We start from the raw sequence: 24,081 nt of genomic DNA, 5'->3' as shown, positions 1-24,081 counted from the left end.
TTATTTAAAATTGCTTGCCAGCAGGAAATGCTACACATTTTCCCACATTACAATTTATCTGCCTTTAAAGATGTGGTCATTAGACTTGCTCCTAAAGTTGGATGCTCTCTTTCTAATGTTCCTCAACATTGTAGCTGATAAGCTAAAAATGTAAATTGTTTGATTCCTGAAATAGTCATTATTTTTTGCATATTTGTGACATAACATCCATAACTTAGAAGAAATTCATTTAATTTCTACAAGATAACAAAGTGTGGAGCTGGATGAACACAGCAGGCCAAGCAGCATCTTAGGAGCATAAAAGCTGATGTTTCAGTCACCTCATCTACGTTTGGTGTCGCCAACCGGGAGTGGCAAATGTAGTAGACCTAAATGAAATGCTATTTCATTTGAAAAATGTGCTTGAAGCCTTTGACAGTGGAAAGGGAGAGTGTGTTGATTTATGAATGGAAATCCAAGTTGAGTGATACAGTAAACTTCACAACTTTAATAACTGTTCATGAATTGAAAGAATTAGCAATAAGTCTGGAACAAACAAACAGTTAAGGAACAAAGACAAAGACATACATGAACTAAGAGCAAATCAGCCACACCTGGAAAAAAGGAATTGAAACTACACAAACAAAACTGTTTAACAACTGCTAGATAACAGTCTTATGGCACAAAGACAAGTGATTGCCCTGCAATTATGGAGATAAATCACAGGAAAGCTGCGTCTTCAAACAGTCAGTCAATGCCAAATGTAACAAGGATCAGGGAAGCCACTCCTGACAAGGTGGCAAGCTACAGATTTGCATAATTGATGGATGAAAAAAATCTAAAAAGATCAATAATGTCACACCACAAATTTGAGAGACAGAAAATTGTATAATAATCCAACTCCAGGAATCATCAGTCACAGAATTTTGAAGACGCACAAGCATCAAACCCTGGACACATCCAGAAACAGATACTATTAATTGGAATAGTGCTAAATTCAACCATTAATCAGGTAATAGCCAAGTTAGGCTGTGAGGCTTATCTTGCTTACTATGTGTAAAAAAGCTTAAATAATTGTTTCCATATTTGACTGTCTAAGAGATTTCTTAATAAATAGCTGGATTAAAGGTAACTTACCCATAAATTGTGCTCGATAAATCTGCTGGAATATTTTGAGGATGCAACTGCAGTGGATAATGGGGAGCCAATTAATGACTTTCAATAACGTCCCACACAAGAGATTAACAGGCAAAATTGAAATGCACGTGGAGGGAGGTTATGTACCAAAATAGATTTAAAACTGGTTGGCAGACAGGGGGAAAAAGAAGAATAGGAATTAATAGATAACAAAGCGTGGAGCTGGAGGAACACAGCAGGCCAAGAAGCATCAGAGAAACAGGAAAGCTGACATTTCGGGTCGGGACCCTTCAGAAATGGGGGGTGGGGCTGGGGATGGCAAGTGGGATGATGATAGGTGAGTGCATGTAGGCAGTATTTGAAATTGGTCAGTGAGGTGGGAGTGGTGGACAGGTGGGAGAGAAGATGGACAGGTTGTATCAGGTCACGGAGGTGGGGATGAGAGAGGGGGTTGGTCCTGGGATGAGGCCAGAGGTGGGGACATTTTGAAACTGGCAAAATCCTTGTTTAGGTCATCAGGCTGTAGGCTACTCCTCCAGTTTGCAGGTGGCATCATTATGACACTGGAGGAGGCCCAGGATGGGCATGTCACCCAGGGAGAGGGGGGGGGGGGGGGGGGGGGGGTTAAAACGGTTGGCGACCAGTGTGTTGTTGTTTGTCGCATGCAGAGCGCAGGGCAAGTGGGTCAGGTGATGCCTGTTATATGAACGACAATGGGAAGATACTGCAAGCCCACACACACACACACACACACCTGAACTGACCACAAGACTCCTACGATCCCTGGGCATCAGAGTAGCACACAAAATCGCATCAACCCTACACCAACTGTTCATCTGAACCAAAGCCCCATTACCCACTAACGACAGAACAAATGTCATATACAAGATTCCTTGCAAAGACTGCGACAAACTGGACAGACAGGAAGAAAATTAGCCACAAGAGTACACGAACATCAACTAGCAACAAAAAGACAACCAATACTCATTCATCTCCCTCCACATAAATAAGGAAAACCACCAGTTCGATTGGGACAACACCAGGATCCTGGGACAGACCAAGGAGAGACAAGCACAGGAATTCCTAGCCGCCTGGTTCTCCACTAAGAAGGCCATCAACAAATACACAGAAGTAGACCCTATTTATACTTCACTGCGAAGGAAAACCGGAAGTGAGGTAATCCAACTCAATGAACACCAGGGTTTAAATACCAGACAGGAAAACACAACAGCACTTCATCAGAGGCTGCACTGATGATATTATCAAGCAGGGTAATGAAACAACTGTGGAACAACGAACAAGCTTGCCTCAGTTAGCCTTGCAACTACCATCTGCAAAGAGTTTTTACATATAAACCCACTTAGGAATCAAAAGCTGGTACACCCTGTGTGGCATCTCAGATTAAAAGCTTCAAACTCTTTCCAACTACCTGGCTCTCCCTGTTTTGCCTCAAACTTTGGCAGACGCCAATACTTCCCAGTTCTATTACATGATTTCTTTACTTCATTTGTTGATCTGAGTCACTCCTGGGTTTTCAAATTACTTGCACTGTGTTTTCAGTTCTCCATTTACACTCTGACTGATCAGCCAAATTTTAAGCATTATTTTACCAATCACAATAGAATTCTGTCTACAACTGCTATTTCAAAAATTATTCTTAAGCTTCCTGATGGTATTCATACTCTCTACATCTTTGTGGCCTCCTTTTGAAGTGCCTGATCTTCATTACCATGCAAAAACTTTATAGCCTAATTCAGAGTGCAAAAGAAAAAAATCACACTACATGGTCAACATAAGCAAAGAATTATCTTTAAGTGGTTAGAGGATTATAGCCCTTAAACTGCGGGTGAAATCTCAAATTTCCTTCTGTTCTTTGTACATCTTTGGTTTCAATTTTATGATACTGCGAAGATTAATGGTAGACTTGAGGGTTAAATCCAGTTTTCAGGATTTTATCCTTAATAGTATGTATATTAGTACAAAGCAAATACAGACTAAGTGAACAAATACAAAATCTTACAGCAAGCCAGTAAGGTGCAAGATGAAGACATTTTTGTCCTTGTTCCAATACCTTTCGGATGTAGTGCAATTGACTTATTAAAGCCACACACCAATGGACGGTTTATATAATAGGGCATAGGAATGTCTTTTAATAGTTATTCCTGTTTTCACAACTCTCTAATGTCTTCCAAAAGTTTCATCATGCCATAATTAAGTCCTTCATCTTTCAGCAGGATTTTTAATCTTTGATAGGAAAGGTGACTGAATTGTCAAAGTAACTTTACAACAGTTCTAACATATTTTTAAATCAACCTGTTGAAAGATGTTATTGCACACCACTTGAATTCAGATCCCCAAGTCAGAGGTAGGGACAATATCACTACACCACGATAACCCTAGATGACACAGAGTTTAATTAGAATGATACTGGAAGCTTTAAAATATATTTTTCAATCAACCTGCTCAGAAATGTTTTACACACCTCTGGGAGAGGTAGGACTTGAACGCAGACCTCCTGGCTCAGAAGTAGGGTCACTATCACTAAAGCACAAGAGGCCCAAAAGCCTTAGCCCCCCCAACAGGGGTAGTCTTTTACAGGATAGAAAAGGATGTAAGAAAAGTGGGGAAGGGGGTGGTGTTTTTGATTAAGGAACATATTACAGCTGTAACTAGGGAAGATATTTGTGAAAAAATGTCCAGTGAAAATATGAGTAGAAATTACAAATAAAGGAAAGAAAAGACCACTTTGATCATAAGACATACGAGCAGAAATTAGGCCATTCAGCCCATCGAGTCTGCTCTACCATTTCCTCAAATGTTTCTCAACACCATTCTCCCATTTTCTCCCTGTCACCCTTGACCCCTTTGATAATCAAGAACCTGTCTATTTCCATCTTAAATATACTCAATGACCTGGCCTCCACAGCCCTCTGTGGCAGTGAACACCATAAATTCACCAATCTCTAGCTAAAAAAGTTTCTTCTTATCTCCGTTCTAAAACGTCTTCCCTTTAATCTAAGTCTGTGCCTTTGTGTCCTAGTCTCTCCTACCAATGGAAATATCTTCCCTATATCCACTCTGTCCAGGCCATTCAGTATTCTACAAGTTTCAATTAGATCCCCCCTCATCCATCTGAACTCCATCGTGTATAGACCCAGAGTCCTCAAATATTCCTCATACATTAAGCTTTTCATTCCTAGGACCATTCTCCATGAACTTCCTCTGTACCCGCTCCAGGGTCAGTACATCTTTCCTGAGATCTGGGGCCCAAAACTACACACAATACTCCAAATGTGGCCTAAAAAGAGCCTTATACAGCCTCAAACGTACATCCTTGCTTTTGTATTCAAGTTCTCTCAAACTAAATGCCATAGTTGCATTTGCCTTTCTAATTACTTACTGAAACTGTAAATTTACCTTGAGAGAATCCTAGACTAGAACTCCCAAGTCTCTTTTCACTTCAGACTTCTAGATTTTCTCCCCATTTAGAAAATAGTCCATACCTCTATTCTTCTTTCCAAAGTGGATGACCTCACACTCTCCCACATTGTACTGCATCTGCCTTTTCTTTCCCCACTCTACTAACCTGTCCAAATTCTTCTGTAGCTTCCCTACATCCTCAATACTATCTGTCCCTCTACCTGTCTTTGTATCATCTGCAAATGTGGCTGGAATGCCCTCAGTTCCTTCATCAATATTGTTAATGCTTCAAGTGAAAAGTTGTGGTACCAACACTTACCTTTGCGGAACTCCACTGGTCAGTGACTGCCATCCTGAGAAAGACCCTTTTACTCCCACTTTCTGCCAGACAGCTAATCTTCTATTCATGATAGCACCTTGCCTCCAACATCATGGGCCCTCATCTTACTCAGCAACCTTCTGGCGGCACCTGGTCAAAGGCATTCTTGAAGTCCAGATGGTAACATTCATTGGCTCTCCTTGGTCGCACCTGCTTGTTATTTCTCAAAGAATTCGAACAGATTTGTCAGGCATGAGCTTTCCTTGATGAAGCCTTGCTGAGTTTGCCCTATTTTACCATGCACTTCCAAGCATTCAGAAATCTCATCCTTCACAATGGACTGTAAAATCTTACCCACAACCTAGGTTAGGCTAATCGCCCTATAATTTTCTATCTTTTGCTTTACTCCCTTCTTAAATAGGGATGTCACATTAGCGATTTTCTAGTCCTCTGAGAACCTCCCTGACTCTAGCGATTCCTGAAAGATCACCGCTAATGTCTCCACTATCTCTTCAGCTATCTCCTTTAGAATGCTGGAGTGTAGCCCATCTGATTTATCCACCTTCAGGTCATTCAGTTTTCCTAGCATCTTCTCATTGCTGATGGCCACCATATTTTGATTTCCCCCGTGACTCTCCTAAAGTTTTGGGAAAATTACTCGTTCGTCCACTGCAAAGACTGATGTAAAGTAATTATTCTGTTCCTTAGCCATTTCCTTGGTCCCCACTTCTAACTCTCTGGTGTCATTTTCCAGCAGTCCAATGTCCACTTTTGCCTCTCCTTTGCCCTTTATATATCTAAAGAAACTCTTATAGTCCTCTTTATACTATTGGCTAGCTTAGTCATATTTTATCTTCTCCCTCCTTTTTTTTGCTGCCTTCTGTTGGTCTTCGTAAGTTTCCCAATCCTCTTGGTTTTCCCACTGCCTTTCGCCATATTGTATGCTTTCTTTTTTGTTTTTATGCTATCCCTGCCTTCCTTAGTCAGCCATGGTTGCCTCTTGGTCCCTGTACCATACTACTTCTTTCCTGCGGTGGATTTTTGCTGCATCTCCTGAATTACTCCTAAAACACCTGCCATTTGCTATTCCACTGTCTTTCCTGCTAGGCTCCTCTCCAAGTCAATTCTGTTCAGCTCCTTCCTCATGCCTCTGTAGTCGCCTTTATTCAACTTTATGCAGGTAGGGGATCCTGCATTCAGAAACAGAGAAGCCTTAGCTCTTGACCTTGTCCAACAGGTACAAGGTACTTCTGAGGAAGGGTCTGAGGAATGGTAAGCAGTTCTGAGGAAAGGTCACTGGACCAGAAACGTTAACTTGGGTTTTTCCTTCACAGGTGCTGTCAGACCTGCAGAGTTTTTCCAGCTACTTTGATTTTGGTGCTGGAGGCAGGAGCTACTTCCTCCCTGTGTGGATGAGGAAAAGTGCTGCAGGAAGGATGAGCCAACTGACAGCTGCACTGTGGCATGGGAGATCATTCAAGAGGGGGAAGCCAAAAGACGAGTGGTAGTTGTAGAGGATTCTATAATCAGGGGAATAGATAGTATCCTTTGTAAGCAGGATTGAGAGTCCTACATGGCATGCTGCCTGCCTAGTGCCAGTGTAAGGGATATCTCTGACTGGCTTGAAAGGATATTGGAGAGGGAGGGGGAGGATCCAGTTCTTGTGTTCACATTGGAACAAACAACATAAGCAAAACTAGGAAAGAGTGCCGGTTCAGGGATTATCAGGAACAAGGAATGAAATTTAAGAGCAGGTCTTCAAGCATTGTAATATCCAGATTACTGCCCAAGCCACATGCAAATTGGCATAGGGACACGAGGATAAGGAAAGTAAACAAGCGGCTAAAAGAGTTGTGCAGGAAAGAGGGGTTCCTTTACATCATTATTGGAACAGAAGGAATCTGCACCAATGGGACGGTCTCCACCTGAAGGGAACTGGGACCAATGCATATCTGGGTCCTCTTTTGTTTGTCATTTATATAAATGATTTAGATGAAAACAAAGGCGGCAAGGTTACTAAGAGATAATGGGAACTGCAGATGCTAGAGATTCCAAGATAATAAAATGTGAGGCTGGATGAACACAGCAGGCCAAGCAGCATCTCAGGAGCACAAAAGCTGACGTTTCGGGCCTAGACCCTTCATCAGAGAGGGGGATGGGGGGAGGGAACTGGAATAAATAGGGAGAGAGGGGGAGGCGGACCGAAGATGGAGAGTAAAGAAGATAGGTGGAGAGAGCGTAGGTGGGGAGGTAGGGAGGGGATAGGTCAGTCCAGGGAAGACGGACAGGTCAAGGAGGTGGGATGAGGTTAGTAGGTAGCTGGGGGTGCGGCTTGGGGTGGGAGGAAGGGATGGGTGAGAGGAAGAACCGGTTAGGGAGGCAGAGACAGGTTGGACTGGTTTTGGGATGCAGTGGGTGGGGGGGAAGAGCTTGTGTGGTGCAGTGGGGGGAGGGGATGAACTGGGCTGGTTTAGGGATGCAGTAGGGGAAGGGGAGATTTTGAAACTGGTGAAGTCCACATTGATACCATATGGCTGCAGGGTTCCCAGGCGGATATGAGTTGCTGTTCCTGCAACCTTCGGGTGGCATCATTGTGGCAGTGCAGGAGGCCCATGATGGACATGTCATCAAGAGAATGGGAGGGGGAGTGGAAATGGTTTGCGACTGGGAGGTGCAGTTGTTTGTTGCGAACTGAGCGGAGGTGTTCTGCAAAGCGGTCCCCAAGCCTCCGCTTGGTTTCCCCAATGTAGAGGAAGCCGCACCGGGTACAGTGGATGCAGTATACCACATTGGCAGATGTGCAGGTGAACCTCTGCTTAATGTGGAATGTCATCTTGGGGCCTGGGATGGGGGTGAGGGAGGAGGTGTGGGGACAAGTGTAGCATTTCCTGCGGTTGCAGGGGAAGGTGCCGGGTGTGGTGGGGTTGGAGGGCAGTGTGGAGCGAACAAGGGAGTCACGGAGAGAGTGGTCTCTCCGGAAAGCAGACAGGGGAGGGGATGGAAAAATGTCTTGGGTGGTGGGGTCGGATTGTAAATGGCGGAAGTGTCGGAGGATAATGCGTTGTATCCGGAGGTTGGTAGGGTGGTGTGTGAGAACGAGGGGGATCCTCTTGGGGCGGTTGTGGGATGTGTCGCGGGAAATGCGGCAGACGCGGTCAAGGGCGTTCTCGATCACCGTGGGGGGAAAGTTGCGGTCCTTAAAGAACTTGGACATCTGGGATGTGCGGGAGTGGAATGTCTTATCGTGGGAGCAGATGCGGCGGAGGCGGAGGAATTGGGAATAGGGGATGGAATTTTTGCAGGAGGGTGGGTGGGAGGAGGTGTATTCTAGGTAGCTGTGGGAGTCGGTGGGCTTGAAATGGACATCAGTTACAAGCTGGTTGCCTGAGATGGAGACTGAGAGGTCCAGGAAGGTGAGGGATGTGCTGGAGATGGCAGAGGTGAACTGAAGGTTGGGGTGGAAGGTGTTGGTGAAGTGGATGAACTGTTCGAGCTCCTCTGGGGAGCAAGAGGCACCCGCATGGGCCCCAGCTATGCCTGCCTCTTTGTAGGTTACGTGGAACAGTCCCTCTTCCGCACCTACACAGGCCCCAAACCCCACCTCTTCCTCCGGTACATTGATGACTGTATCGGCGCCGCCTCTTGCGGCGCCGATACCGAAACCATTTCCACTCATCTGTATGTAAGGATATGAGCCACAAAACGACATGACCCACTATCACTTGTATCCTTACATACAGATGAGGAAGGACACCACTTTGATTGGGACAACACATCCATCCTAGGACAAGCCAAACAGAGACACGCACGAGAATTCCTAGAAGCATGGCATTCCAACTGGAACTCCATCAACAAACACATTGATTTGGAACCAATCTACCATCCTCTGAGAAAAAGAACAGGAAATGACATCACCAACCCAAGGAAACCTAAACAGATAAATAGAAAGCGGGACTTAACACCAGCGCTTCGTCGGAGGCTCACTGATGATGTTACCTAGAATGGTGATGAAACGTCTGAAAACGAACCTTCCAGCTCAGCGAGCAAACTCACATCCAGAAGTTCAGCAACGCTAACAGTAATGTTCCCCATTCAATGGGATTCTCCAACCAGAATTTGATTGTTTCTCTAAGATGTTTACAGTACTGGTAAGCTTCCAAAGTGTTCATTAAAATCCCCAGATAATTTGGCAGTTATTCTGTTGCTACTTATTGTCCGAAGGCAAAACTAAAGACAGCTAGAGGAGCAAGTAGTGAAACCAAAATAAAGCAGCAATGAAAACAAAGCAACAAATCAACAAAGAGTAAAAACAAGGAAGTAGCAAAAATAGCCAAAAAGGTGATAGACAGGATCTTGGATTTGAAAATTCTGTAAAATTTCACACAAACATTTCATTTAATTCATGTTTTCACGCAGTATTAACCAGAATAAAATACAGATTATTGCATATAGACTAATGAATATCATTGCTTTCCTTATCTCAAAAATGGACATCTTATGGTTTGAGTGGCTTTCCATTACAGAAATCAAAATGAAATTATTTCATCGATGATCATCTTTCGTGTTGAAAATCTGGCTTTCAGTTACAACATACGTAGGTAATTAACTACAAGAGTGTTTGCACCCAAATAGCATAGGTTTGATGTGGAAATACAGCAGTTACCACATTTTCCAGTATTATCAACAACTATGTAGGAGACACAACTGCCAAGAGAGAAAGCTGATCTCACTTTAAGTCAGTTAGCTCAGCTGGCTGGATGGCCTATTTGCCACACAGCCTGATGCTGACAATGTGGGTTCAATTCCTGCACCAGCTGAGGTCAAACTCTTAAGGCGCGGGGGGGGGGGGGGGGGGGGGGGGCACGATGACTTAGTAGTTAGCACTGCTGCCCCAAAGCACCAGGGACTCGAGTTTGATTCTACTCTCAGGCGACAGTCTGTGTGCAGTTTGCACGTTCTTCCCGTGTCTGCCTGGGTTTCCTCTCGGTGCTCCAGTTTCCGCCCACCGCCCAAAGATGTGCAGGCTAGGTGAATTGGCCATGTTAAATTGCCCATAGTGTTCAGGCATGTGTAGATCAGGTGGGTTATGGCGGCTGGGTCTGGGTATGATGCTCAGAGAGTTGGTGTGGATTTGGGCTAAAGGGCTGTTTCCACACTGTAGTAATTCTAAGACATATATTGAGCAGCATGTTTTGGCTTCATGTGTTTATTAAGACATTCTGTTATATAAATCTTACCAAGGTATAGTTTCTCAATAACCACTATTGGGCAGTAAGCTTACCATCTTGCTTGCTCTGTTTCTTCATCAGCCATCTTTCTACTGTTTCAGTAGTGACATTTTCTGCTACATATTCATCAAGTACATTTGAATGAAGGGATAAATACGACTTTACTTTATCATCAGTCAGACCTGCATAAAAAAAGATAAAAGACATTAAAAAAAATGTGTACACAACATCACGTCCACAGGGTTTCCAGTCTGACAACCAATTCTTGCCTGGTCATTAGGGACCCAAAGAAGGGGTGTGATCATTCCAGGGTAAGTGATAAAAAGAGGATGGAACTCCTAAGTAGCCACACAAGAGTGTAGATGTATGTTTACCTCCTCTTATTCAGTCTCTTTGCTGGAATCTAAACTGTTTCTAATCTTCAGGTCTGTTCCTTTTTTTTGGCCAACTTGTATGCTTCTCCCTTGGATTTCATACTCCCCCTAACTTCCCATACTCTGACCATATTTCCCATTTATTTTTACACCAACTGAACAAATAAGTTTTGCAGTTCATCCACACGCTCTTTAAATGTTTACTATTACCTATTCATGATCAGTCCTTTAAATAATGATCCCTAACTTAGCATAGCTCACTCATGCTTCATTTCATCATAATTTCCTTTATTTCAATTCAGGACCCTAGTCTCAGAAACAATGATATCACTCTTATCTTAATAAAGAGTTCTAGCCCAATGTGGTTACTCTTCCCTAAAAAGGCCCACCCTCATTTGGATCTCAATTATTCCTTTCTCTTTACACACGCAGTCAAGATGGCCTTTTATCAAAATGATTCTGGAGTTTAATTTGATTTATTATTCTCACGTACCGAAATAGATCGAAAAGTATTGCTTTGCCTGCTAACCAGATAAATCATCCCTTCTAGGGTAATGGGATAGAATGCAGAAAAAAGTATTACAAGCTACAGAAAAGAAGCAGAGCAAAATCAACTCTAATATCCTAAAAAGTCTGTTTATACAAGTCTGATAACAGCTGGGAAGAAGCAGTTTCTAAATCTGTTGGTACATGTTTTCAAAATTTTGTATCTTCTGCCCAATGGAAGAGGGAAGAGGGTGGAAGACAGTGTAACTGGGGTGAGAGGGGGTCTTGGATTACGCTGGCTGCTTTCCCAAGGCAGCAGGAATTATAGACAGAGTCAGTGGTACAAAGGATGGCTTTTGCGATGGATTGAGCTGTGTTCACAACTCTCTGAAATTTCTTGTGGTCTTGGGCAGAGTAATTGCCTTACCAAACTGTGATGCATCCAGATAGCAACTTTTATAGATGCACCGTAAAAAGCATCCTAACAGTCACATGGGAATGCTGAATTTCATCAGCCTTCCGAGGAATTAGAGTCATTGATGTGCTTTCTTGATCACAGCACTGACGTGATTGGACCAGGATAGATCGCTGATGTTTAATCCTTAAAATTTGCAGCTCTCAATGATCTCCGCTCAGCATCACTGATAGAGACAGGGGTTGTATCCTCCTCTCTGCTTCTGAAGTTGATGACCAGCTCCTTCCTTTTGCTGACAATGAGGGAGAGATTGTAGTGTGTACACCATGCCACCAAGCTGCCCCTTTCATATACTCTGTCTCGTCATTATTGGAGATCTGACCCACTAGACTGGCGTCATCAGTAAATTTGTAAATGGAGTTAGAGCTGAATTTGGTCACACAGTCTCAAGTATGGTAAAGGGCTGAGTATATAGCTTTTCAGGGCACTGGTACTGAGGATTGTTGTGGAGTTGTCACCTATCTTTGCTGTATGTGTGCCGAAGGTCAGGAAGTTGGGGTTCCAGTTGCAGAGGGGTGAAACAGAGTCCTAGATCTCAGTTTGGAGATGCATTTTGTTGAAAACATGCTGTCGAAGGTAGAGCTAAAGCCAATGCCAATAAATAGGGTCTGACATATGGTGTCCTTGTTATCCAGATGTTCCAGGGATTTTGCGGTGGGGGGGGGGAAGAGAAGAGGTACCAGTTTTGGATGGGGGTGGATAGGGTCAGAAGTTACATGACATCAGGTTATAGTCCAACAGTTTATTTGAGATCACAAGTTTTCAGAGTGCTGCTCCTTCGTCAGGCGAAGTTCATGCGCTGTTACAAATTTACTCCAATTCCTTCAACACATTTCTCCAATATTGTTGCAGGATTGACTTGCTTTTAAGATTCCTTTTGTCAGCCTCAATAATTTATGATGACGTCATATTCTAACCTCACCACTAATGGTCATCGTCAGCAACACTTCAAAAACATTTATTCCACAATATTTTTGAGCATTTCTGACAAGCACAAATTTCATTTCATATATTAATGAGGCTACTAAATGTCAAGTTTTTTTTTAGAAAAAAAAAGCTCCATTGTTTCCTTCTCCAATTCTAAGTGAAAATATTTGCTGCATACCAGGATATGGCATATTTATGCAAACCTCTCTGGTGTTTTAGCCAGGTGGATTTTTTTTTCCAACTGGCACATTAAATTGCAAGCTTCAGTTAGCTATTTAGATATGAGCAGCAAAGTGATATCATGTCCTCGCATACCACATGTGCATCATGGCTACTACCACAGCTGAAATTCTCACTACTCATGCCATTCCTGTATGCTTATACAATGACAACTTAGATGTACCTAAAGTTGGTGAATCTACTACCGTTGCAGGCAAAGCGTTCCATTCCCTTACTACTCTGAGTAAAGAAACTACCTCTGACATCTGTCCTATATCTTTCACCCCTCAATTTAAAGCTATGCCCCCTCGTGCTTGCCGTCACCATTCTAGGAAAAAGGCTCTCCTATCCACCCTATCTAACCCTCTGATTATTTTATGTTTCAATTAGGTCACCTCTCAACCTTCTTCTCTCTAATGAAAACAGCCTCAAGTCCCTCAGCCTTTCCTCGTAAGGCCTTCCCTCCATACCAGGCAACATCCTAGTAAATCTCCTCTGCACCCTTTCCAAAGCTTCCACATCCTTCTTATAATGCGGTGACCAGAACTGTACGCAATACTCCAAGTGCGGCCGCACCAAAGTTTTGTACAGCTGCAGCATAACCTCTTGGTTCCGGAACTCGATCCCTCTATTAATAAAAGCTAAAACACTATGCCTTCTTAACAGCCCTGTCAACCTGGGTGGCAACTTTCAAGGATCTGTGTACATGGACACCGAGATCTCTCTGCTCATCTACACTACTAAGAATCTTACCATTAGCCCAGTACTTTGCCTTCTGGTTACTCCAAAGTGCATCACCTTACACTTGCCTGCATTAAACTCCTACTGTGCTGTTATGTTCTATTAACCCAAAAACACCGATTCAAATTGCATTCCTCCTACTATCATCATGCCTCATTAGTTTACTCAGCACAGACTGCGTTTGATCTTTGGGTTTCCATATAGCTCATTTACTATATCGTTAACGAGCTGAACAAAACAGGGGTATCTTTAACACTTATGTAGATAAATTGTGGATAGATAGTTGCTATTAATTCAGACATTTTGTCTGATTTTACTTAAAATCTTCTTCAATTAACTTTACTCCACCATAGCCTGCAAAATTCCCACTACCGTAACCATTCCAGTAGACCCAAAAGACCCATACATTCTTCTGAAAATATGATAAATTATTTCAACTTGTGACATTGCAGCAACCAAAATATTTCCACTGAAGTAGCAAACTATAAAGCAATAGAATCACCCCTCTGAAAAGCTCTTCTGTTTTCAGGTCATGGCTTTCAGTTAGGTTGTTAACAATCAGTTGACGAACCCCACCAACATACCTTCAAGTGGTAAAGATAACATCAAGTACTTCAAACGCAAATCAAACGTGGTGGAAAATGTAGAAATATTTGATAATTTCAAGAAAAACTTCACTCAGCATTCTTACGCATGTTCTTTCCAGCAATCTTTCCGCAAGTATTTTGGACTCCTGAGGACAATAATTATGCCATCACCATTGAATCAGTTGTAATTATCTACAACAGCAAAAGGTCAAAGATTCAACCAAGAACTTTCCCAAACTGTGCGCCTCAATACCAATCTATCCTGTGCACCATTTCTCCGAGCCAGAACAGCAGCGGAAAATGAAAATTAGGTTTAATTGCAAGATAAAGTAAAACCAGCGTAAATTTAAATAATTTGAAAAGGTGCATGTTCTTCAGTTTAGGCGAATAATCTAAAGAAAACAAGCTTAATAAAGCTCAAACTATATGCACAAAGGCTGACTACTCCCATGTGCTTTACACTATGTCACGTATGTTTTAAACATAATATATGCACAAGTTAAAAGTCAGTAGTTCTTTTAGGAATATATGTACAAGTGAGAACAAATCAAATGAATTTAAACATAAACATTAACCTGTGGATTACAACACATCTCTTCCAGGTGGCATCCTCAATTCGAGGTTCACCAAAGCACAGCTTTGTACGCTACGCTTTTACTACAAAGCAGTGCAAAGTGGAAGATCTCTAGTCTACTTGTGTAATTGGGATCAAACTCTGCATACTGCTGGCATTAATCTAGCCCCCTCACTAGACAACTAGCATGAGTTAACCTCATTAGGTCCCATTACAGTACATAATCTGAGTGAAAAACAAACTTGGCCAAGCCAGGAATCTATGCTTCAATAGTAAATAGCCTTGAAGATACACATCAATAATTGCATATTACAATTTTGAGGAAGCCAACAGCTCCATGAGTCCAAAGTTTATGAGAAATACATACATCAATCCATTAAGAGCTTGATGAAAACAACTATCATTTCAAAACATGAACTCAACAAAGGGTTTAATTTTCAGAAGCATACATTTGGTCTAGATGAACAAGAAAATAATGTCCGTTTTAATAACAGATTATTTGTATCCAGTGTGGAGAATGAAGACAGAAGTTTTTTTTCCCCAAAATCCTAAAATTGAATAAATAATGTGCTGGAGGGCTGCTATACATTCTTATAACATTGGGACTAGGGGTTAAGGTCTATATAAGCCATACTGAGAGGGTTAAAACTAACTCAACAGGGGGAATGGAATTAAAACTGAAGCACAAGAAAAATGATGACATAGATGGGCCTTCAGAGAGACAAACTGCACTAGAATAAAAAAGTAAGGCATTAGGTGACATCACAGCAAGAGAGACTGCAATAAATAAAAAAAAGGTTTAAAATGCATGAGGGCACTCTTAACTGCCTGCCAAAGAACCAAGAAAAAGCAAAGAGCAGCCTTCTGTCTAGGCAGTGCCACCAGGGAGCAGTTGCAACCACTGACAATTCAATGAAGTACACTGGGTGTCTCAATGATCCTGGGCCTAACTGGTGAATCTTGGTCCAGCAACCCTGATGCACCCTAGTGCTGGGTTCCTCAATCAGGTACTGAACAGCACGGCTATCATACCACAAAGCACCACTTTCCCATCGCTGAGCAAAAAGCACACAAGCAAACTCAACAGCTTTTGCTTTACAAGATCCCTCATTGGCAATTCCCCTGCCTGCTGCTGGTTGAATATCAAATGAGCATTAATTGTCCTCATATGACATCTGGCTGCAAGACTCATCAGCAAGATGTGGAAAAGTGATGGGATTCTGACCTAGCACCATCCCACCTGAATAAATGTCCTTCCTGCTATGTAGCTTAATTCAGGGGACAGGCTGTGGTAGATAAGGTTAATAGATCTACATACAAATGTGTTGATATGGAAAACTGGCTCAAAAATGGACAAGACTAATTATTAAGAACTTATGGAAACAAGGTTAGTCGGGAAAGATGATAAGGAGATGATGAAGGAAAGAAAGCACTAATAAAGAGATTATTTCACTGCAGAAGACAGAGGACATCCTCAAGGGATTATGGATAGAAATTTATTTAGTTAGAGCTAAGAATCAATAGGAGCCACATTACACATGCACAGGAATTCTTACAGACAACTAGCTGATGGGAAATAGAAAGGAAAACATTTACAAGGAAATTACAGAGCATGGCTATAGTGATTGCAACGAGGTCAGCCAGGTGGACCTCAGAGTGAGGTGCCTGATTGTAACAGATTAACAGCCACAATCAGGAAGCCCTAGCTGACAATTAAGAACAATAGACTTAGTGAAGCTGAATTGACAGCCTACAGCACCACTAGCCGACAAACCACTTTGTATTATATCCAACACTTCCCCACCTTTTCACTGAGCTTCATCACCAACTTGTTGCACTTAGGCACACCGTAGACTAGCACTTCAATTGGGAGCCATCACAATAACACAAATGGCAAAAAAGCAAGACATGCACAATCAACTTTGAGTTGTCTTGAAAAGGGTCACGGATATAGGATTTTTGAATATGGATGTCGATTAATTGGTTGGTTACTTGTTGGCACAGATCAGCAAATTTGTGGATATGGAGAAATGACTGTACTAAGGAAATCAACCTTGGGTCCAAACCTTGCAAAAGATCTGACTTTTCCCAACCCATACCTGTGTTTTTTTTCTACATTTTGCCCTCCAGAAACACAAGGCCATCCAATGCTCTGCAGCATGTATCTTTAACTCCACCAAGTCCTGATCCCTTGTCACTCCTGTGCTTGCTAGTTTACACTGCTTGCCCAGGAACCAATGGCTCAAATTTTAAAATGCATACCCTTCAAATCCTTCCATGATCTTTCTGTCACTCTATCATGTTAGAAATTATGTAGTTACGTAAAGGAAATCTGGTGGCAGACATGACAATACTGACAATATTCTTCTGACCTGTTCTTGTACATAGCTGTTCCTGTCAACCATCCATGAGCATGAAAATAGGTGCTCGGGAGGACGACCAGATTGTAGAAAGTCTGAGGACATCTTCCAGACTGTGGGAGAGGAAGAGAGTGCGTGTGCGTGTGTGTGGAGAAACCATCCACCCTCTCTCAAACACAGTAACCACTCATAACCTTCTCCAACAACACTCAGCCCTAGCACATAGAACTTCTCACCTTTATCAGCAAGTTGCAGGATAATTGTTTTTAAACACTTTATTCCATTAAACTTTTCATTTTAGATGTTTTAGTCTTTATTATTATAACCAAACAAACAGCCTGAAAATTACAGGCAAAATCATAATCTTAGGGTCCAGAACATCACCCTATTTTTTAACCATAAACTGTTAAGCTCCACACTTGCAAATTTGTCATTTGCAGGTGTTTTCAGGAACAGAACCATCGTGGATATAGCAGAATGACTAATTATTTTCCTGCTAAATGTTAATTACTTAGATTAGGTACCTGAGGTATATATATTTCCAAAGGTTAGGCAATAAATCCTTACCATGCAAACTCTAACATCACCCTTTCAATGCTGCTAGCTTGGTCTACAGACTGCAGGGAGTGCCTGACTACATGATCATACAACTAGCTTTTGATGTCCCTCACATGCTAACCCTTTCAAACGACCTTGTACTACACCGCTCTCACTTTCACCCGCCGTCCCGCACAAACACGTGCTGATTGTTATTTTACATACATTCAATTTTTGTATTTACATTTAAATGTAATTCCATCTTAATCTAGCTCTCTTGACTTCAGAGATTTAATCTGTCTGGATGCTTCATGATTCTCCTCGATCACGCTCTTCTCAGACTCAGAAGATCAGTAGTATTTTAGAATTCTACTTTCTTGACTTTGATGGTTTTTATAAAAAAGGTCTGTGGAATATAGTTTTTTTTTTAAAAGGTTTCATTCAGTTTATGATCTGCCGTTTATGAACAAATCAATTCCAACATGTTCCCAGTGTTGTTGGAAATTGGACATTATTAGTACTTCTCTTTATTCTGGTTGCTGTATTGGCATCTTGCCTTCTGTCCACCTGGACCACTGATAGCTGCAAGCCACATCCATCAGTCTGGTTTCAAATGTGACTTGGTGTTCACTGTGCAAAAATTTCTATTACAGTAATTATTTCCCCCTTCCCCTTTCTCCGAGAAGCAGTCTGATTTTAAGCAAAAGCCAGTTGTATGATCATGTAATCAGGTACTCCCTGCTGCCTGGAGAACAAGCTAGCAGCATTAAGTGAAGAATAATGCTGGCGAAATAATGCAGATGAGGTGGATGGACAAAATTTTATGCCCTAACCCCTTCATGTTTTAGTCTTTAATATTATAACCAAACAAAAAACAGCCTGAAAATTACAGGCAAAATCATGTATTTTAGCACCTATACCGAGAAATCAGAGATCATTAATTTCTCGTCCTTTCAGTTTGCCAATTTTGCCACAAAAAGTATGAATAGGAAGGTAAAGTGATCACAAACATGTGCTGAAAAATAAATTTCTCAAACGTGCAGTAAATGATGCAACTAGCAAAAGCTTCATGCTCAGATTTTTAATTATCAAAATTTTTACTAAATTACTTAATCTTTAAAAGACTACAATATTCCTAGAAACTCCAAGCACACAACCACCATACAACAAGCAGCCACGAACAACTTTTCAATAAAATTGATGTTTTGTTGGCCATTCTACAGTGCAGTAAATTGAATGGAATTGAGCACAATTTGTAAAGGCACATCGCAAACACTATGTAAAACACATCATTCACTGCATTTTAAATCTCAATGAATAGTTTAAATGACTTATTTATGGAAAAAAAATTGTTGTCATGGTAAACATGAGAGATGATACATTCCCTGGTTAATCTGATCTTGGATTATGATACTAATGCTGAAAGAACTAGCATGTCAGCTGTGCTTTTGGCACATCTCTTATTTTTCAAGGATATGCGATAAACACTCATAGCAAACGTGTTATTCTGAATTTGGCATGTACTTCCCCAGACATACTTTCTCTACCATTTCCCAACCTGCAACAATAATATACAAACAGATATTTCTAGATTACAAATACATTCATATCCTTCCTAAAGTGTGGCACCCAGACTGCGTATCACATTCTAGGTGATCTCTAAACAGTGCCTTACACAAATTCAACATAATCTCCTTGCTTTAGTACTCCATGCCCCTACTCTCTAACAATTCTGTTATGTGGCACTGTATCCAAAGTTTTTTAGAAGTCTATGTACATCACGACAGTTTTGCTCTCAATTTTCCTGCTACCTTGTCAAAAAAAAACTCCAAGTTAATTAGACTCATGTTGACTCTTCTGAATTAACCCAGATTTTTCCATGTCATTATTAATTCTATCCTGAATAATTATTTCTAGAAGATTCCTCACTACTGAAGTTAATTTAACAGGTCTGTAGTGGTTGGGAGTATCTGTATAAGCTTTTGAGGCCAAGGGCATAATAATTGTCACTGCTGCCTCACAGTGCCAGGGACCAGGGTTCAATTCCACCCGTGGGCGACCATCTGTGGAGTTTGCATGTTCTTTCCGAATCTGAATGGGTTTCCTCTGGGTACTCCGGTTTCCTCCCCCAGTCCAAAGTCGGGCAGATTAGGTGGATTGGTCATGCTAAATTGCCCATAGTGGTTGGGGATGTGTGGATTAGAGGGATAGGTCTGGGCAAGATGCTCTGTGTGTCGGTGTGGACCGAAGGGCCTGATTCCACAATGTCGGGATTCTATGAGTTGCAATTCTCCAGTCTACGAGCACACCACTGAATTGGCTTGGACAGGATCTGCATCCTTCTTTATTCACCAGGCAAAATATCTATTTAACACCAAAACCAAGCATCTTTTCTTCCAAGCATTAAACCCACTTTCAGTCTCTAATCACTCCAGCTCCTTTTGTGGACTGTTGCTGGTATAGATGACTTTAGGATTTCCCTTCATACTAGCGACTGGTCTTTTTTCATAGATCCTCTTTGTGGCTCATTTTTGGTATTTCACCTCCATTCTGAATTTTTTTTTACATGCAACTTCGTTCTCAACAGTACAGTCTGTCACTTGTCATAGTCAGAAGTCACATGACAACAGGTTGTAGTCCAACAGGTTTATTTGAAATCACAAGCTTTCCGAGTGTAGTCCCTTTGTCAGGTGAAGCACTGTTGAAATCTTAAAAAAAAGTGTCCTCTTTAAATCATCTCAAACCTATGCCCTCTAGTCTTGGACTCCCCTACCCTTAGAAAAAGAATTTGCCTATTCAACTTTTCTATGCCCCTCATGATTTTATAAACCTCCTTACTGCCACCTCTCGGTCTCTAACGTTCCAGGGAAAAATGCACCAGCATATCCAACTTCTCCTTATACCTGAAGCCCTCCAGTCCTGGCGGCATCTTTATAAACTTTTTCTGCACCGTTTTTTGGTCAACAACACCCTTCCTCTAGCAGGGTGACCAGAATTGTATGCAATATTCTAAATGTGGCCTCACCAAAGCTTTGTACAGCCACAACATGATATCCCAACTCCTATACTCAATGCTCTGATCAATGAAGGCAAGTGTGGCAAACACTTTCTTCACCACCCTGTCTAATTGCAACAATAGTTCCTTGAATGTATGAACCTGCACCCCTAGGTGCCTCTGTTCAACAATACTCCCTATGGCCCTAGCATTAACTGTGCAAGTCCTGCTCTGGTTTACTTTACCAAAATGCAACATTAAAAACTCTACTTCTGGCCCATTGGCTGATCTGACCAAGATCTCGTTGTACTCTTAGATGACCTTCTTCACTGTCCACTACACCACCAATTTTGGTATCATCCGCAAACTTGTTAACTATACCACCTATATTCTCTGATATAAATGACAAACAACAGTGTACCCAGAACTAATCCTTGCAGCACACCAATGATCACAGACCTCCAGATCGAATAACACTATATGCCACTGACTTCATAGGAAGGAGACAGATTTGAAGTGTCTTTTTTAAAAAAACAGATAACAATACTTTAGAAATACTATAAACCGCATAATCTATGCATGTTTCATACGCTGAACAAGAGCTAGTTAAAATTCATTACAATGTACCTGCACCAAAGCAGCAGCTGTGTAAGCCAGCTCCACCTATATTTTATAATGCAAGTGTTTCATGCATTTTAGGAAACAAGAGTGCAGTAATAGCACTCCTGTAAGTGTTTAAACTGTCATGGCATGAATATATTCTTCTAACTTCCATTACACCAAAATTACTATTGAATAGAGGATACCTTTTTCTCTTCTACAGAATGGCAGGGTACTGTGACACTACCAGAGCCTAATCTACTCATGGCTATGCAAGCAAACAAGCATGACCTGCCTCCAACGTTAAATTTATCAAAAGCATACAAAATCAGAGAACAGTATAGGAATACATTCAGTCCATCAAGTCTGTGCCATCTCTTTTTAAAAGAGCAATCCGGTTGGTTTTAGTAAAGCATCGATTTGTCCAGGTGATAAAAACAAAACTATGCATGATATAGAAGTCAGGAGATGAGATTTACCATTGTCAATATATAGCAACACGATAATTTTGAATCAGTAGCCATTATAATGATAAATTTGTCAAACATACTTCACTTTTTACATGAATTAGCAGCTAAGTAAAGGTAAGACAATAGGTGTCATCAGACTGCTACTTGTAGGACCCATGTACAAGTTGATTATAACATGTCCTACGTTACAAAACAGACTACATTTCAAAGGTACAACAGCGGTGATAAATTGGTTTAGAACTCCCCAAGATCATGAGAGGGTCTATACAAATTCCAGTTCTCCTTTAAGAAAATGTGGACAAGGGACCATGACAACATGGCCAGCTGGGCCGCTGAAAATGGTGGACTTATGAAAAACCAGATAATAAATAAAAGCATGCTAGTATATCAAGCCAAGCATTGGCCAAAAGCATCTGTACTAAAAAAAAGCTGCAGCTGCAGACAGCACAATATACATTTGACCCAGCCCACCCCAGGACAACAGGAAATATTGAGTTGTCTTCCAGAATAAAGGGACACCTGACACCCTTATTTGGGAAAGCCACCTTACCTATGTGCCCCTACCACATTCAGGAACGGAGGCACAAGGATTGCCCCACCATCAACATATCAATGCCTAATTGGGCCTGATGGATTAGGGTGATCGAGCCCTGATCGATCCATTAGAAGGAATCGAAGACCCTCCAAAAAGGATGCAAAAGCTTCCAGGTATAAGAATTGCCACAACACCACCCTCAGGAGCAGTGACTCAACATCAACAACCATGAAGAGGAGACGACCTTGGGACTACTAGGAGAAGACACCAGATGATCACTGTCACGTGGATCAAGGCCAAGATCTAGTGTTTGATCAAAGTTAAGTTAAAGTACAAGGTAGTTAATTAGATTTATTGTGTTAATTGTTACTCTGTAGTGTATTTTGTTATTGTATTATCAATTGTGTCAAAGTAGATAAAGATCATTTCTTTTTACTATTAAGAGTTGATTTGCCAGTTTATTTGCTGGATAGAAGGGTTAAAGAACACTTGTGTGGCAGGCAACAACAATGACGAACCTAATTGGTCAGTGACAAAATGTAAACAACTTGCAAAACATCCTGCATAAGTTATGATTCATCAAGCCTTCTCGTCGAATGTCACAGTTTAGTTGGAATTTAATCCGGGGGACCAGTGTCTTGCATGGCAGGTGAAGGGTTTCTAAGAGTCCTATGCCATCTCCTGTGGGGACAGTCTGCCTAAAAGCCAGCAGTGAACCTTCCCGGAGATGATGGATTCTAAGCATCAAAATCGCGCTTTCAGACAGCAATGGCAACATAGGCGGCAGTTGTAGCTGCCAGTAATGCAGTTGCCAGTGGTCCAGGATTAGCTGGTGACCAAGACTAGGTAAGTGAGAGCAAAATAACATAAGTGACATAAGCCCACGAGTAAACTTGCCAGCATTTATTTTTAAGGCTTCCTGTGTGGTGATGAGTTGAAAACCAGTAGTGGCAGAACACACTCTTAACTGTATTTTGTCACAAATTGGCCTTGACCCCCACACTGAATAACCATGACAAATTTCTGCTTGTCAGGATAATTTGAGGGTCGCAGAGAAGACCGTTAAAATGAAATAGTCTCTTTATTTTAGCACCAGAGTGTGAGTAGTTTTGTTCTTAAAAAAGTATGGTTCTTCATTCATACTGAAATTGCCCAAAGCAAATTTATATAAATTGGATGATGCAGAGATTATTCTTCCCCAAAAAGATAATTTCAGTTATTTAAAATGACTTATACACACATAATGGACAAGGCATCAATTGAAAATAATTTTTCATAAACTAATTTCAACCATATAGTCATCCAGAATTTCAATACCTTTTAAATCCAGCAAAGCCTACTAAGATCTTTCCATAAGTCTTTTTGGTAGCTGGTGAATTATTTGACAGGCATCTTTCAACCCTAGATTGCTGATTGTGTCAAAAGCTGAAACTGCTGATTCATTAAAACTAAAAAACAGTTAATACAGCAGGAAACTGAATAGGTTACAAGCGTCCCAGGCTTTCTCGACAATCTGTGCAGAGAGTTAGTGACTGCAACCTGTGTAGCAAAAAAGTTTGCTTGAACCAACCACAGCTCATCCAGGCAAACGAACAAAAAATCAGCGTCCCCACTTCAGAGTGCTTTCAGTAACCCTTCCTGCAAATCTGCCTTGTCTGAATAAGTTAGATATCATTCAAACAATTGGGCAGTCTGCCAAAAATCAGCAGTCAAATATTGTTAGGAATTTTATGTGAATGGTGCATGCAATTAATAATGTGCTAATCAGCCAGACAGTTCAGGGGCTAAACAATACGCCCAAGTTAGAAATTTCTATGACTTGCCAGTCATTTTGCACCATGACACTATTTATTTCACACAAATTACAAGCCTTCCTTTAGTATTTGAGAACTGGCTCGATTTACGACCCAATTGCTCATGTTATGGTCCTAGACCTGACTGCTAAATTTATGTTATGTTCTGGCTTGGAACCAGCAACTTTACTTTTAAAGTGGACAAAAGCTAACATTTCAGGGGACTAAGAGAATAACGCCACATGATTCCCCAGCTGTGTACGTATAACAAAGAAGCTTAAAGGTACAACATTAGAACAGCAATATAATCAATAACATTCTAACA

General features: G+C 41.4%; 1 protein-coding gene across 6 annotated transcripts in view; it reads right to left on the bottom strand.

The window, feature by feature from the left end:
• pde10a (phosphodiesterase 10A) overlaps positions 1-24,081 on the bottom strand; it is a 479,754-nt gene that overhangs the window by 226,806 nt on the left and 228,867 nt on the right. For all 6 annotated transcript variants that reach the window (XR_009446146.1, XM_059648492.1, XM_059648495.1 and 3 more), the window contains one exon: positions 10,137-10,265. Coding sequence is in view for 5 of the 6 variants with exons in the window: in XM_059648492.1 (XP_059504475.1) it covers positions 10,137-10,265 (129 nt within the window). In the remaining variant the exon portion in view is untranslated. The remainder of the gene's footprint in view (positions 1-10,136; positions 10,266-24,081) is intronic.

This window comes from Stegostoma tigrinum, chromosome 9 (assembly GCF_030684315.1).
Source record: "Stegostoma tigrinum isolate sSteTig4 chromosome 9, sSteTig4.hap1, whole genome shotgun sequence".
Lineage (NCBI taxonomy): Eukaryota > Metazoa > Chordata > Chondrichthyes > Orectolobiformes > Stegostomatidae > Stegostoma > Stegostoma tigrinum.
Note: the sequence above shows the minus strand (reverse complement) of the source record. Positions and strands in the feature narration are given on the sequence as shown.